Below are 14,578 nucleotides of genomic sequence, written 5' to 3' on the forward strand. Positions count from 1 at the left end.
GTAGTAAGGACATCGTTAAAATAGTCGATGTGACATCAGTGGCTCAATCTTAATTTTATGAAGCTACGAGAATACTTTTTGTGCGCAAAGAACACAAAAATAATGAGTTTATTTAACAATTCTTCTTCTCTTCGTCCCATTCTCAGCCATTATCGAGTGTACCACAAGGCATACGCGTGCTGCTGCTCATGTAGAACATGCATACGCTGTGCCTCGTTTACAAGCAGAGGTGGAAGACGGTCACGTAGAGGAGAAGAATTGTTGAATAAAGTCATTATTTTTCTTTTCTTTGCACACAGAAAGTATTCTCGTAGCTTTGTAAAAATACGGTTGAACCACTGATGTCACATGGACTATTTTAACGGCGTCCTTACTACGTTTCTGGGTCTAGGAACATTTCAGGTACATTGCTCTCTTTGGAGGGTCAGAAAGCTCTTGGATTTCAACCAAAATATCTTAATTTGTGTTCTGAAGATGAATGAAGGTCTTACAGGTTTGGAACGACATGAGCGTGAGTAATTATTGGCAGAATTTTCATTTTTGGGTGAACTATCCCTTTAAGTGTTTGTGATTCAAAGTAATGAAAGTAAATGCTGCCATAATAGTAATTCTAATGATTTGTTTATTGAAACAAATAAATCAGTTTGCATTTCATCAAACTACACAAAAGAAAAACAAATTAATCTTTTGTTTTTTCATTTCTTTTCATTACATTAGTCAATAAAGGTTAGATTTAGTGAAACTGTCCAGCTAATGAAACTATTTAAGCTTTGTAAAATGTCAACTAATATTAATCTTCAACAAACTGATATTATTTTAGTGTTTAGTCATATAGTTTTAAACGCTTAAAATAAATACAGATAAAAAAAAAACAGAATTAAAACATGAATTACAATAACTAACAAATTTGATTTTATCCAGTGTGCTTTTCATGTTCAAAATTATTACAAATTTTCATAATGTCAACGTTAATTGCTGTTTGTAACCCTTCATATTTCAGTGTGAATCAGTATATTCAAAATGTGAAGCAGGATTTGATTTTATCTATTGACAATCAAGACCAGGACACAGAGTATGACATACCAGGATGAAGTCAGAATATGAATTGTGTTTGCTAAAACAATGCTTAAATAGATTTGGCTACTCACATTATCCATTGGCTCACATAGATAATTGGATATCAAAATTCTTTGAAATAACATAATCAGATTAATCTTTCACAACAAGACCAAGAACACGTTGACATGTTTCATGTTGACTAATACTTCTCTATATATATATATATATATATAAAATTTGATTAACTCTCACATTCAGTAGTTACTTCACTGTACATTCCAGTATTTAAAAAAAAAACAAGGTTCAGTAACTTCATTTGAAGAGGGTAAAACCCTCCAGCATTCAATAGACATTCATCCCTCAGGAGAAACAACACAAACATACGCCATGCTCATGTCACAGAGGTCATGAGCACATGTGCACACCTTCATTTAGCAAGTAATTGGACCGATATTTATACAGCTGCCTGGAAGTGCATTTCAAATTAGACGAACTAAAAACAGAAAACAAAACATTTTCAAAATAAATAGAATTTTGGCTCAGAGACCCCAACACGATGACTGTGAGAATGTTGATAGTTGGTAAATGACTTAAAACTTTGTAACAAACCATGGAATTGCAAATGTGTTTTGGGGGTCTTCACACATCCTGGGACCTTGAGACACCTTGAGCTGAAAGCCCATCCGTTATGGGCCATTAGGGGTGTGAGATCTAAATAAATCCTAAAAGATGCTGACATGCATCCTGACTGGATTATGTTGTCAACTCAAGTAAATAAACAGAGAAAATCAACACTGTGAAGCAAAACAAGAAACATCTGTGGACATACTTCTGTTTTCAACCACAACGGAGCTTTTCATGAGATGATTGAACATCTTTTTTAGCCCTGGGTTAAAGCCAGATTTAACCCTGGGTTAAATAATACTTTTGCAATATTCAGACACAATGAAATACTACAATGTAAGGGCCAAATGTTTTGGGTCAGATATCCAATCATTAACCGCTTCAATTCTTACCTCGATAAATATCCTCATTTTGAATAAAGCCATCCAAAAAAATGCTCAAGTGAAGAACGAAAGTGGCCAATTTATCATAGAGAAAGCATTAAAAGATGAATAACTCAGGCAGACCCATGTGTATAATATAATTGTGGCAAACAGGGCAGGGCTGAGAGTCGTGGGAATGGAGCGAGGCCGGTGGCGCGAGTGCTAATGAGAGACATCTGCGTGCCACACATGTCTCGAGTCTCACGGAGGAACTATATAAGGAGATATAAAGACAATTGAGAGAAAGAGAGAGGTTATCTAGTTGAAACAGGGGCTAAATGTGCTGAAATATTGAATATTTAAATTATATTGTGAACATTTTCTACTCAAACCTCCCTAAATTAGGTTTATTTTAGATTATTCATAACCTAGCATAACCCTTCATAACCTCAGAATCAAAGTGCATAGTGGGGAATTGCACCATGCACACTGTGTTCAGTACAAATGTTGTGGGTACTTTTGAGTCATTACCTAATTTAGTTCCTTCATTGAACCAGGCACCAAAACAACATTTGCAAATAAGATGAGCTATATTAATTCTTAGTGAATTCCCCCACTGCATTTTTTAAAAATCATGATCTACGTCAACACTGAAGCAATACTGAATTCTGACTGATTACTGATTACTTTTCATTAAACTTGTTTAACACTTACCATTAAACATACCATAATGATACAAAACAGCAAAGAGAAAGAAAATATATGCCTTAAAATATTTCTTTCTTTCTTTGTGAATATAGTCAAAGCTGCATAGTTTGACACAGTAGGATTTTTAGAAAGGAAAATTTAAAAGAGGGGGAAAAAATAGAGAGAATAATTATTGGAGAATAAAAATAATTATTACTATAAATAGATAAAAGGCTTCAATTTGAGTCACTGTTACTGTACTACATAACTGGTATTCATCCATGGATAAAAAATATAGAGAAAAAGGGACAAACTTTGCCTTGAGACATGAAAGCCCACCCCAGCGGACAAAACTCAGCTCTGAAACAGATACCAGTGGAACGAATTTCTTTCACCGCCATTGTTCTGTGGTTCTCTAGAACTTTGGAGAGGTCCTCTGTGTTATTCAAGAAGACATAGATCAACATTTCTGACACGCAAGTCTCCGTGGCCAAAGAACAGTCTGTCCCAGAATCTGTTTTGCCACTACATACATTCGCATCCCCAGTGATGAATGCTTTCGTGCACTGATTATTGGAGGCACTTCTTGATGCTTTTGGTCCTTTTGTGAAATCAATTCAGCTAAATTCTTTTATTGCTGTATGTTGTAACACTTTGCATGGTTTGTGAGCTGAGGGCTAAATGTAGCTGTCAAGGTAACATTGGCTCTTGCTGTATTCTGGGAGCGCAGAGGAGCAGGCAGTAAAATTCAAGATTATGAAAACTTCAGTGATTACTTCATGCCATCTACTGAAAGGTGGGCTGCCAACTGATTAAACCAGGGTTTCCCAAACAGGGGTACTGCAAGGGGTTCGTGGGCAGATAAAAAGCTAATAATGAATTATTCTGAAATGGGCATTTCATTATAATTATCAAATATTTATTTTTTATTTTACAGCACAGGTGTGTACTGTATAACAGTAATATATTTATATTCTAATCATTTAAAACATACTACTACTACTAATATTTTTTTTATTATAATTAGTATTATCAATATTGGAGAACCATAAACATGTAAATATATAATTAAATTGCTGAAATATTAAATCTCAATGTGTAGCTCAAGTAAATATAAGTAATATTACATCAAAGGGGTGTGGCTGATCAAAAAAAGTTTTGAGAACTCCTGGATTAACCCTTTTAATTTCTAATTGTTCTAGTTAAGATGCTAACCTTTCCTTTTCAAGGAAAGAAAATAAAATCAGTCTATTTAATTATTAGGTTCATGAATTTATGTGGATTCTGCTTATGTCGTAAATGTTACTCATCTCGCACAAATAGCAAAAAGCGAAATCACAAAAGAGGATGAGACAGTAAGTCAGTATATAAATGTGAATAAATGTGGTTTAAATAATGAAGTGTTAAAACTTACTGTATTTACTGTATGTGTTAACATGTTAACTGTGACAGCTCTACATGTATGTGATAGCTGATTCTAAATAAGTCTTCTATACTTCTCTGGAAGACAAAGATGAATTAAATCATGATTCCTGTTCTTAAAATGTTAAGATTTGAACCACAGAGCGACCGTCAGTGCGAAGTGTACAACAGGCGCAGCTCAGTGTTACTCAGTCTCATTGTACATCACTCTTTTTCTTTGGTCATGTCCCAAATGACGCACTTGATATTGACTTGTGGTCTTGTGCCCTTTCCTAACGCATGTCTGAGAAGTCTGTAGGATGTCCCCTTGATCATTGCATGATTCATAAGCGTTCTCCTGAGGGATCCTTTTTGGCCACAATGTGCCCTTTGCCAAGCTCACCGTACAAAGGACCAACTGACAGTCTTAGTGGCTTGCCATTGCAAGAATTTATGTGGAGGATGACTGCAAAGGTTGAAGGTGGCATTTGAGACAGGACTTTTGATAAACGGTCATAATGAGAAAATGTGGCAATAAGACGCACCCATCTGGCTTGAGAAGCCCACAGGATCCTCAGCAGAACAAGCATCACAGGTATGTTGTGGCCTCGCGGTTCTCACGTTCTTTGGCCTGGGCCACAGCCACATTGATGCACTGCAGCCACTCTTCTGCATGCTTCTCGTCTTGAGCTTTCAGCACGTAGGTTTTGCTGTCGGTGAAGATCTCGAAGGCTCTGGGCAGCCCGCGGTCACGCCTCTTCTTTGCAACCACCTTAACGCTTTGCACTTTGCTAAGTTCAATTGTGCTGTTGTCCAGTTCATCCTTCTGTGAGTAACAAGAGGGAAAAAGCACCTTCAATCAAAGCTAATGCTAATGCTCTAACAATCAGGAAGCTTTACATGGACCACAGCCGTGTGCATTGAGCCAGTAGTCAAAGTCAGAGCCTACACCTCGTCTGCACTGAATTTTTACTCACTTTACTCACTTTCAGACCTGTTATTTCCCTTGTGGAAAACAAGCATACTTTAACAGAGTACTTATTGCAGAAATAATATACTTTTAAAGAATATAAGTGCAACTAAATGTAATGTTTTTTGGAAAATGAATTGCATGTTAATTTAAATTAAGAAATTTAAAAAAATTCTAAATGCAGCTAATGAATTTAAGTGATTTCTTTTACCCACTTAAGTAGGACTTAAGTACATCTTATATGTAATTTAATAATCACTTCTATTGCCTTTGAAATATAGTTAAAGTGTACTGCCAAATGTACTGAAAAGCAGTTATTGTAAACTAAAATATACTTGAATGAAGGGCTGGGTATGGTGGCCGAGAAGTGCAAAACAAATCACGATTCTGAAAACAAAATAACAAATTACAAACAATGCAAATCTAAAAAACAAAATAACAATTCAGAAAACACAACAACAATTCCGAAAACATTATAACAATAAGAAAACACAATGACAATTCCGAAAACAAATTAACAAATCAGAAAACACAATGACAAATCAGACAAACCGGAAGAGGTAGGTATAGTTTGAGACAGCGCCATTGGTTTGGGAATAGATTACTCATCGCTGATTGGACAAGACATCTGTCAATCAAGGTGTACAGGAATAACGAGAAGAAGAACAGCAGAGTCAACCATTGACAGCGTCAGCTCCAGTGGCGCAGATGGTAGAACTCGTGTAATTTTGTTTTTGGACGTGATCGACCCGGGTTCGAGTCCGCCTTTTGCCAAACTTTTTTTTTTCTTCCTTTTCAAATATCGTATCGCATCGGAAAGGCATTTATTTTCAATAAAAATTAAGGAAATAATCCAAAAGTTGAAAATATGGGTTAGGGTAGGTGTAGGGAGAGCTTTATTGTACCAATAAGGTGACATCAATTTGAATTAAAATTATAATTTACACTCAATACGTTATTATTGCATACTGTTTTTTTTACTACAATACTGAGGTTAGCTGCTATCGCTATTTGACAGAACTATGTCAAATTTACCGTCACTCCCATAAACACTGTATTAGAAACACCCTTGCATTAGCCTTAAGTTTTTTTTTGTATTCTGATTCAAAGGTAATATAATACAGAGTACAGTGTTGTAAATGTACATGCATGTATATTTTTATGCAGCAGCTATAGCGATAGAGGCTATTTAACTAAGTGCAAATATGTATTTACACTAATAGCAGGATTTTGTGCTATGTATACTACTTGTTGCAAATAGTGGCAATTATCTGCACCTCAGTATTGTAGTAAAAAAAAACAGTATGCAATAATAACGTATTGAGTGTAAATTATAATTTTAATTCAAATGGATGCCACCTTATTGGTACAATAAAGCTCTCCCTACACCTACCCTAACCCTACCCGATACTTTATTTTCAACTTTTTGATAATTTCCTTAATTTTTATTGAAAATAAATGCCTTTCCGATGCGAGATTTGAAAAGGAAGAAAAAAAAAGTTTGGCAAAAGGCAGACACGAACCCGGGTCGATCGCGTCCAAAAACAAAATTACACGAGTTCTACCATCTGCGCCACTGGAGCTGACGCTGTAAATGGTTGACTCTGCTGTTCTTCTTCTCGTTCTTCCTGTACACCTTGATTGACAGATGTCTTGTCCAATCAGCGATGAGTAATCTATTCCCAAACCAATGGCGCTGTCTCAAACTATACCTACCTCTTCCGGTTTGTCTGATTTGTCGTGTTTTCTGATTTGTCATTGTGTTTTCTTATTGTTATAATGTTATCGGAATTGTTATTTTGTTTTTTAGATTTGCGTTTGTAATTTGTTATTTTGTTTTCAGAATCGTGATTTGTTTTGCACTTCTCGGCCACCGTAGCTGGGCGATATATCGAACGCGATTATCATGTGCATCTCGTCAGTAAAGCCGGTTCGGTGATTAGCGGTAAATCTGCCTCACCTGCTTTCAAATGGAGCGGCATTTAATAGACAGAGCCATAGTTCACTGACAAGATACACAATATCGCGTTCAATATAGAAGACGATCACTCCATTTGAAAGCAGGTGATGCAGATTTACCGCTAATCACCGAACCGGCTTTACTGACGAGATGCACATTATAATCGCGTTCGATATATATCGCCCAGCCCTGCTTGAATGACATCCTGATTAAAATTATAATCAGGTATTTTACATGTGCTTTAGTAAGCCAACACATCAAAATAAGTGTACTTCTTTAAAGCACAACAAACATTTTACACATTAGAACATGATTTAGATAAAAACTTAAAATTTTCACAAGTGTTACGGTGCGTTTACATAATACACAATCTCGATGACTAGTCAACTAGTCAACCACTAATCCCTGATGGCAAAACGCAATGGATGGGGTTTAGGTTATGGGGTTTTCGGTTGGAGGATCAAAGCGTTCATGTCCTCTCTTGATGGTTCCAATTCTCTAACTCTATTGTTCTGCCTGTCTTTCAACTTGTTTTTAAGAGGCGCTGCACAAAGTTTGCCAAAAACGAGGCTTATCGTTGTTTGTGCCCACTGATGAGAATAAGGACCATTAAAATGAAAGAAAAACTACAGAACTGCAAGCAAATTAAAGGCATAATAAAAACAAGATACCGTGACAAGAGGCCAAATTGTCCTCAAAATCATATTGAAAGGATTGTGTCATGCCTGATAAAATTAAGACTCTGTCAAGACTTTACAAAATAAAATGACTGTAGCAATGCATTGCTTTTCCAAATTAGGATTTACAATGAATCAAGGTTTAATGTGCTTACATCTCTGACAAATGAATTCATTTTTACTAAAAAGCTTTTGCTGGCTTTTTGTCAGAATACTGCGAGACTGACTGATCTTAGCTTTTTAGTCACTCTTTGTATGTCATGGTTTTTGTTATGAATTCTCTTTTGCACAACCCGAAATGGCTCCAAGTTATATGGACGCATAGTAAACTGGGTCTTTGCTTTGTTTAGACACAGAGTGATTTTGACAAGCCATTTTAGTTTTATTTATTTCAAGTAAATCCCTTCAAGGGAATGTTTTGATGAATCTCAAGATTAAGTGATGGATCGTTATACAGAACTGATCATCTTCCATAAAGCAGGGCTCTGGACTAATACAATTACTAGTGAGCCATTAGCTCCTAAAATAAATCATCTAACAACTACCTTTTTTATACTGAATAGTCACCAGATTATGGAATTGCTCAATAAAGATGGTAGTTCAGGAACACTGTTTTTCATGCTCATAATCTTTTGCAGTCGGTGAAGATTCACAGGCAGATGCAAGAAGACTACTTTTCTTTAAAAAGAACACATTTGGGACATTTGGCCCCTAATTAGAATGATACACCTACTAATTTTTTGAGGACTTGATTTGATTGAAAACAACTGAATAAAACGATTAGTCATGCAAAAACTGACATTTTCTCTGCATTCACTCACTATCATGACATTCTAAACCCATATGACTTATTTTCTTCCATGGAACACAAAATAAGATTTATGGTCACCCTGCTCTATTCAGTATATTGAAAGCAGACCAGTGATCAGAGGTAGCAAAACAATACCTTTTGGAAGCAATACAATAGCTTTGTGTGAGAAACAGACATACATTTAAGTCATAGTTCACTAATAATCAGTATTGTTCTTAGTTGTCGTTGTGTTTTTCAAACTTGCTACTTTGCAAAGCAAACGGCATTTGGCATTGAAGTCAAACTTTGGGTTTCAAGTCTAAGAGTGGCATGAAAAGAAAGACTGAGGTATAGTTCACCCAAAAATGAAAATTCTGTCATCATTTACTCACCCTCAAGTTATTCCAAACCTGTATGAATTTCTTTGTTCTGCCGAACACAAAGGAAGATATTTTGAAGAAAGTTTGTAACCAGGCTGTTTTAGGGCACCATTGACTTCCATAGCAAGGTTATTTTCGTAAACGAAAACTAAGACGAAAACGATTATTGAAAAAACAATTTCGTAAACTGAAATAAAATAAAAATGTCCAAATATTTGAAAAACTAAAACGAAACGAAACAACAGTTATTGAAAAACTAACTGAAATAAAATAAATAATCGTTTTCATAATCATTACGTTCTCACCCCTTGGCTGAAAAATATATGAGCTGTGTGGCGGTTTAGGGAAACACCTGTAGATGGCGCATCTCTGACGGAGAGACGCAAAGTAGTTTAAAGCAGAGTCCTGCACGGTGCCTGTTTGCTAAACGTGCACCAGCAGTACTTAACAGAACACCCGACCCGTTATCCCACAGCAGCACTAAATTATTTCTGTAGCCTACCAGACCAGAACCGTTTGACAAAGACAGAGTCGCGACCCGAACCCGCATTAATCTACAACATCAGGTAGGCAAACTTATTCATTTTCTCATGTAATACAAGCAATCAAACCAACATTAGGCAAGTTGGTGCTTTGAAGAAAAACAGACACACAACATGATAATTAACAAAAAAAAAGATGAGAATGCACCTTTCTGTAAACAATACAAATGTTGCCCTGGCATCTTGTGATCACTGCCAAACTTTCGAACAAATAAATAAGCATAGGCTAAATCACATCATACACACGCTTATAATTCTTCATAAATAAAGAAAATAACATTCAAATGTGAGCTTTTAAATACGATTGCTGTTATTATTGAATTTAATTAGTCTCAGTTATGATTTATGCGCGGATGTTCACGGAAAAGTGTGCAAGACACGACAATATCATGATTATAGTTAAATAAGAAAAAAGACATAACCAAATTAGGCTACGTTTATTTCATATTAAATATCTCAACACACCATTAGATATGACATTAAGCGCAACTTGTGTAGATTTATTTAGTAAAAAGGCTTGCTTCATAACTAATTTGTATACTTTTACCATCTATCAATCTCAGCATGGGTTAATTTTGTCGCTAAACGTTTGCCTCACTAAAGTTAAATTATGCCTACGTCTTTCTTTGGCCTTCGCTCTGGAAGTGATCTTTAATTAAAACTGAAACTAAACTATAAAAACTAAATAAAAATGTGTTCACAAAATAAAAACTAAACTAAAACTAACAAAAATATTAATGAAACTAATAAAAACAAAACTGAATTTCATAGCAAATTTGAAAACGCTATTAAAATAAAACAAATTCAAAAATTCAAAACTATAATAACCTTGTTCCACAGTAGGAAAAAAAAATACTATGGAAGTCAGTGGTGCCCCAGAACTGCTCTGTTTCCCACGTTCTTCAGAATATCTTCCTTTGTGTTCAGCAGAACAGAGACATTCATACGGGTTTGGAAATACTTGAGGCTGAGTAAATGATGACAGAATTTACATTTTTGGGTGAACTATCCCTTTAAATTCTGGTTTGGTTCTTTCCACAGGGCTATCATTTGACTTCTGAAGATCTGGAACATACCGCAGAAGTTGTATGGAATATGTTTGGAATAAAGTTTTGAAAAATTACGATTTTAAAGTGTCCTATGCTCACCAAGGCTGCATTTTTTAAATCAAAATACAGTAAAAACAGTAATAAATTGTTTTTGCTGCTTAATACTTTTGTGAAAATGGTAACATTTTTATTACAGAATTCTTAGATGAATAGAAATTTCAATGAACAGCATTTATTTGAAATATAAATCTTTTTTAACGTCTGTACTGCCTCTTTTGATCACTTTAATGTGTTCGTGCTAAATAGTATTATTTATTTTATAAATATATATATATATATATATTCATTCATTCCATTTTTTTTATCTTACTTACAAGTTTTTGAAAGGTAGTGAATGCACATTTCCACAAATATATTGCACAGCAAATAAGAGTGAGTAAATTATTTTTTAAAAGAGTCTTGACAGTAAGGAATGCATAAATAATACATTCTGAGGCCTTGTGAATAAGACACTTACTGATTTTCCTCTTCGGAAGAGAAGCTGGTTGCCGGCGAGGGTAAAATAACGTGTTTTCCACCTTTTGATGAACTTCCAGCGCACTTGTTTTTCCTTCAGCTTCCCCTCAATGAGTGGCTGGCCATCCTGATTAACAACTGAGCAGAAAGAGTACAAATGAAATGGTCAGACAATGTTAAAGTAGGGGGAAGAACCACATAAGTTGTATGGACTATTGTACTGTAACCGCAACACAATGATCAAAGACATCCAAATAACAGATTTGAATAGAAAAACTAAAACTGTAAAGAGCCTGGAATAGCATAATGTCTGTCAGAACTTTATGATTGACCCAAAGCAGACTTCTTCCGTCAGCGTGTCCAGATCTTATGTGCTGTCATTCCAGCAATCTTATTTTTTGTTCACACATAGCATGGTACTGGTTACGTCATACCGGAAAATAGCCAAAACTGATTTACCGGTATTTCTGAAAAGGTCCTGTTCACACATTACACTCTTAAAAATAAAGGTGCTTCAAGAGGTTCTTCAAGTGACGCCATAGAAGAACCATTTTTGGGTCCACAAAGAACCATTCATTCAAAGTTTAAGAATAATCTCTTCCTTACCTTTTTATAATCTGAAGAACCTTCTTTCACCACAAAGAACATTTTGTGAAACAGAAAGGTTCTTCAGATGTTCTTCTTTATGGAACCATTTAGGCAAAAAGTTCTTCTATGGCATCGTGAAGCACCTTTATTTTTAAGAGTGTACCTCTAAATTTACCAGTAAAGATAGCATGTGTAAAATGGGCTACATTCTGCCCAAATAAAATAGAAACAGTCACTCAACACAAAACAATACTCTTCACTCACACCGTCATCCTCTTCTGGACCTACTCCATGCTATTTACACACACAAAGAATTAAGGGTGACGTTTTCTCATTAGACGAACAAAAGAGTGTTGCTCGGTGTTTACCACCACGTTGAAATATCTGGTGTGGTTTCAGGCATGGTGAATATTTTGTCTCCTGCCTGTGTTTGCAGGGTCTGTCTGAACTACACAAAGCGTTTCACAGATCTCTCATGGGTCTATTTCAGTTAAACAGGAAGCTGTGTTATAGCCCTTCCAGGATGGTACAAAGCAGCCCATTGTCTGAGTTTTCCTTTTTTTCCAGCAAGGAAAACAGATGAGAATCTGCAGCACTTTGATAGCCCGCTTAAGATTAAGCAAGACTGATCTCTTATAATCACCTAACTATGATCCCAACTGGCAGAAGTGAAGCCCAGAACACTGGAGCGCTGATTAACACATTATTGCCCTTGACCTGCTTCAGTTCCCTGGAAAACAAAAAAGGGCCATTTGTTTTTTGGTTAAATTAGGTTAGTATAATAATTTAATTCTGGGATATAAACGGCACATTCTAGGAATAGGGTACAAAACAGGGCCTGAAAGTCTTAAAAATTAAGTCATATTCTTTTTCTTTTTCAACAAACTGTCAGTGAAAAAAGGCACTTAACCCTCAGAAAATGCCAAGTCAACAGATTATATCAAAATAATGATGTATTGGGTGTCAGATACACTTGAAGTGGTACAGCCAAAATCATAATTTCAAATTTCAAACTGACAAAAATGAGAAGCCTTAGAGGAGATAATTGTTGTTCTGGTTATTTCCAGCCAGAACTTTCAGCAGATACAGTGCTGGTAGTGAGTGATAAATGAATTAGTGTGCGTTTATCTCTTGAGCAACGTAATAATTCTCTATTATGAATTCCAAATAAATTCTTTTTCATTTTACTTTGATATTTTTTACTCTCTTTGCCTTTCTCTGGCATGCATGAATCAAAGCACTTGTGTGTGTGTGTGTGTGTATGAGAACATGAGCAAAACAAATGTAAAATGTATGTTTTGTAAATCCTAGAATATTAAAAGCATCTGTGCTGTAGTCTGCATTACATTTGTTTTGCTACAACGATTTCTGTTCTGACTTTATTTTCTTGTGTATATGATACTTTACTTAAAAACGAGTTTGTCTGTTTGTGGTCATGAAAGTGAAACATACACAATGATAAGAGCAGAGGCCAAAACTGATGCTCATCAAGTCCAAAGCCAGATAGATCCTCAATTGTTCGAGGAATTTTGGTCTTTATGAAATTACACAATGTGCCAAAGCATTGTAGCTGTTGTGACGCACTCAAATGTGCTCTCCCATCACAAGCGAAGTATAAACCTGCAGTTAACAGTATATTTCTCTTATTTGGAAGCAGCCCATTTGGAAATCTGGATTTTGGCAGTTTCAATTCACACATAGCACAGAAAGCAACAACAGCCAATGGGAAAAGAGTTTGAGTAAGAGGTTTGGAGCACTATGCTACCAATACATCAATATATCTTTTGAGGTAAGTGTTGTTTATTCCAGTTCTCCTACAATTGTAAATTTATGCAATGAGGATATAGCTAGTCACTGTAGGGAAAGAAAGGCTTTGGCCATCGTTCTACTTTACTGTTGATTTAGAGTAACTAAAGAAAGAAGCTCTAACAGTCAGACAGGATTCTGGCAACTCCTGCTGAGAATGTGGATTCACTTCTATAGCATTTACTAGACAGGGTTTCACATATTTTTGCAAAGTTGGAGTACATCCAACTCCACCTCAAAAACAACACATAAGATAAGAGTTCAAGAGTTTATCTGGGGCTTTGAAAAAGCTATTTATGTGTGTATATATATATATATATATATATATATATATATATATATATATATATATATATATATATAGAGAGAGAGAGAGAGAGAGAGAGAGAGAGAGAGGGAGAGATCCCCTTGGAAATTTCGGTTAATTTAGGTACAACATTATATTAGGTGTCTTTAATTGCCATGTACTTATGTCAAAATAAGTAAATAATTAAAAATAATAATAAAAGAAAATAATGAATGAATGTTAGGTATAATGTACCTATTGCATTCCTGTTGAATTGCAAAACGTGGTTACACTTTATTTTAAGGAGTCCTTGTTACAGTGTATACATTTAAGTAATGAGTAATATTAATTAACTACATGATTAAACTCAAATAACATTAATAACTTTAAACAAGGCAGGGCAAGGCAAGGTAAACACAGACAGGAACACCGGGGAGTAACGAGCAGACCAGACGAAATCAAACTGAACAGACAGGACTATAAATACACAGAATAATCATAGATAATGAGACAAACACGGCTGGACAAGAATTAACTAATAATCACATTAAACAAGGACAGGAAACAAACCAAATATGGGCACAAGAGGCGGGAACACATAACACACACGACAGAGGACTGACAACTACATGGTTAGGTTTAGAATTAGGGTTTGGACTAGGGTTACTTGCATGTAATTATGCATCATTTATTGTTATTATAATAGTAAGTACATGTAACGTGTAACAAGGATACATTCAAATAAAGTGTTAGGGTGTACCGGCGGAGAGGGTGTACAATCAATGACGAGAGAAGGAAGAATTCAGTCCAGGGTGTTTATTTCAGTGTAACCTTGGTGGTTCCCCAAAAATATACACAAAAAAAAGGAAGGGAAAAAATAA

At 35.4% G+C, this 14,578-nt stretch overlaps 1 protein-coding gene across 1 annotated transcript in view; it reads right to left on the reverse strand.

The window, feature by feature from the left end:
* Window positions 1-3,751: 3,751 nt before the first annotated feature.
* veph1 (ventricular zone expressed PH domain-containing 1) overlaps window positions 3,752-14,578 on the reverse strand; it is a 110,352-nt gene continuing 99,525 nt past the window's right edge. Inside the window, exons 13-14 of the mRNA XM_079373981.1 lie at window positions 11,019-11,155; window positions 3,752-4,959 (exon numbers count right to left, since the gene is read on the reverse strand). Of these exons, the coding sequence (XP_079230107.1) occupies window positions 4,723-4,959; window positions 11,019-11,155 (374 nt within the window). The 3' untranslated portion in view covers window positions 3,752-4,722. The remainder of the gene's footprint in view (window positions 4,960-11,018; window positions 11,156-14,578) is intronic.

The sequence above is a fragment of the Barbus barbus genome (assembly GCF_936440315.1).
Source record: "Barbus barbus genome assembly, chromosome: 23".
Lineage (NCBI taxonomy): Eukaryota > Metazoa > Chordata > Actinopteri > Cypriniformes > Cyprinidae > Barbus > Barbus barbus.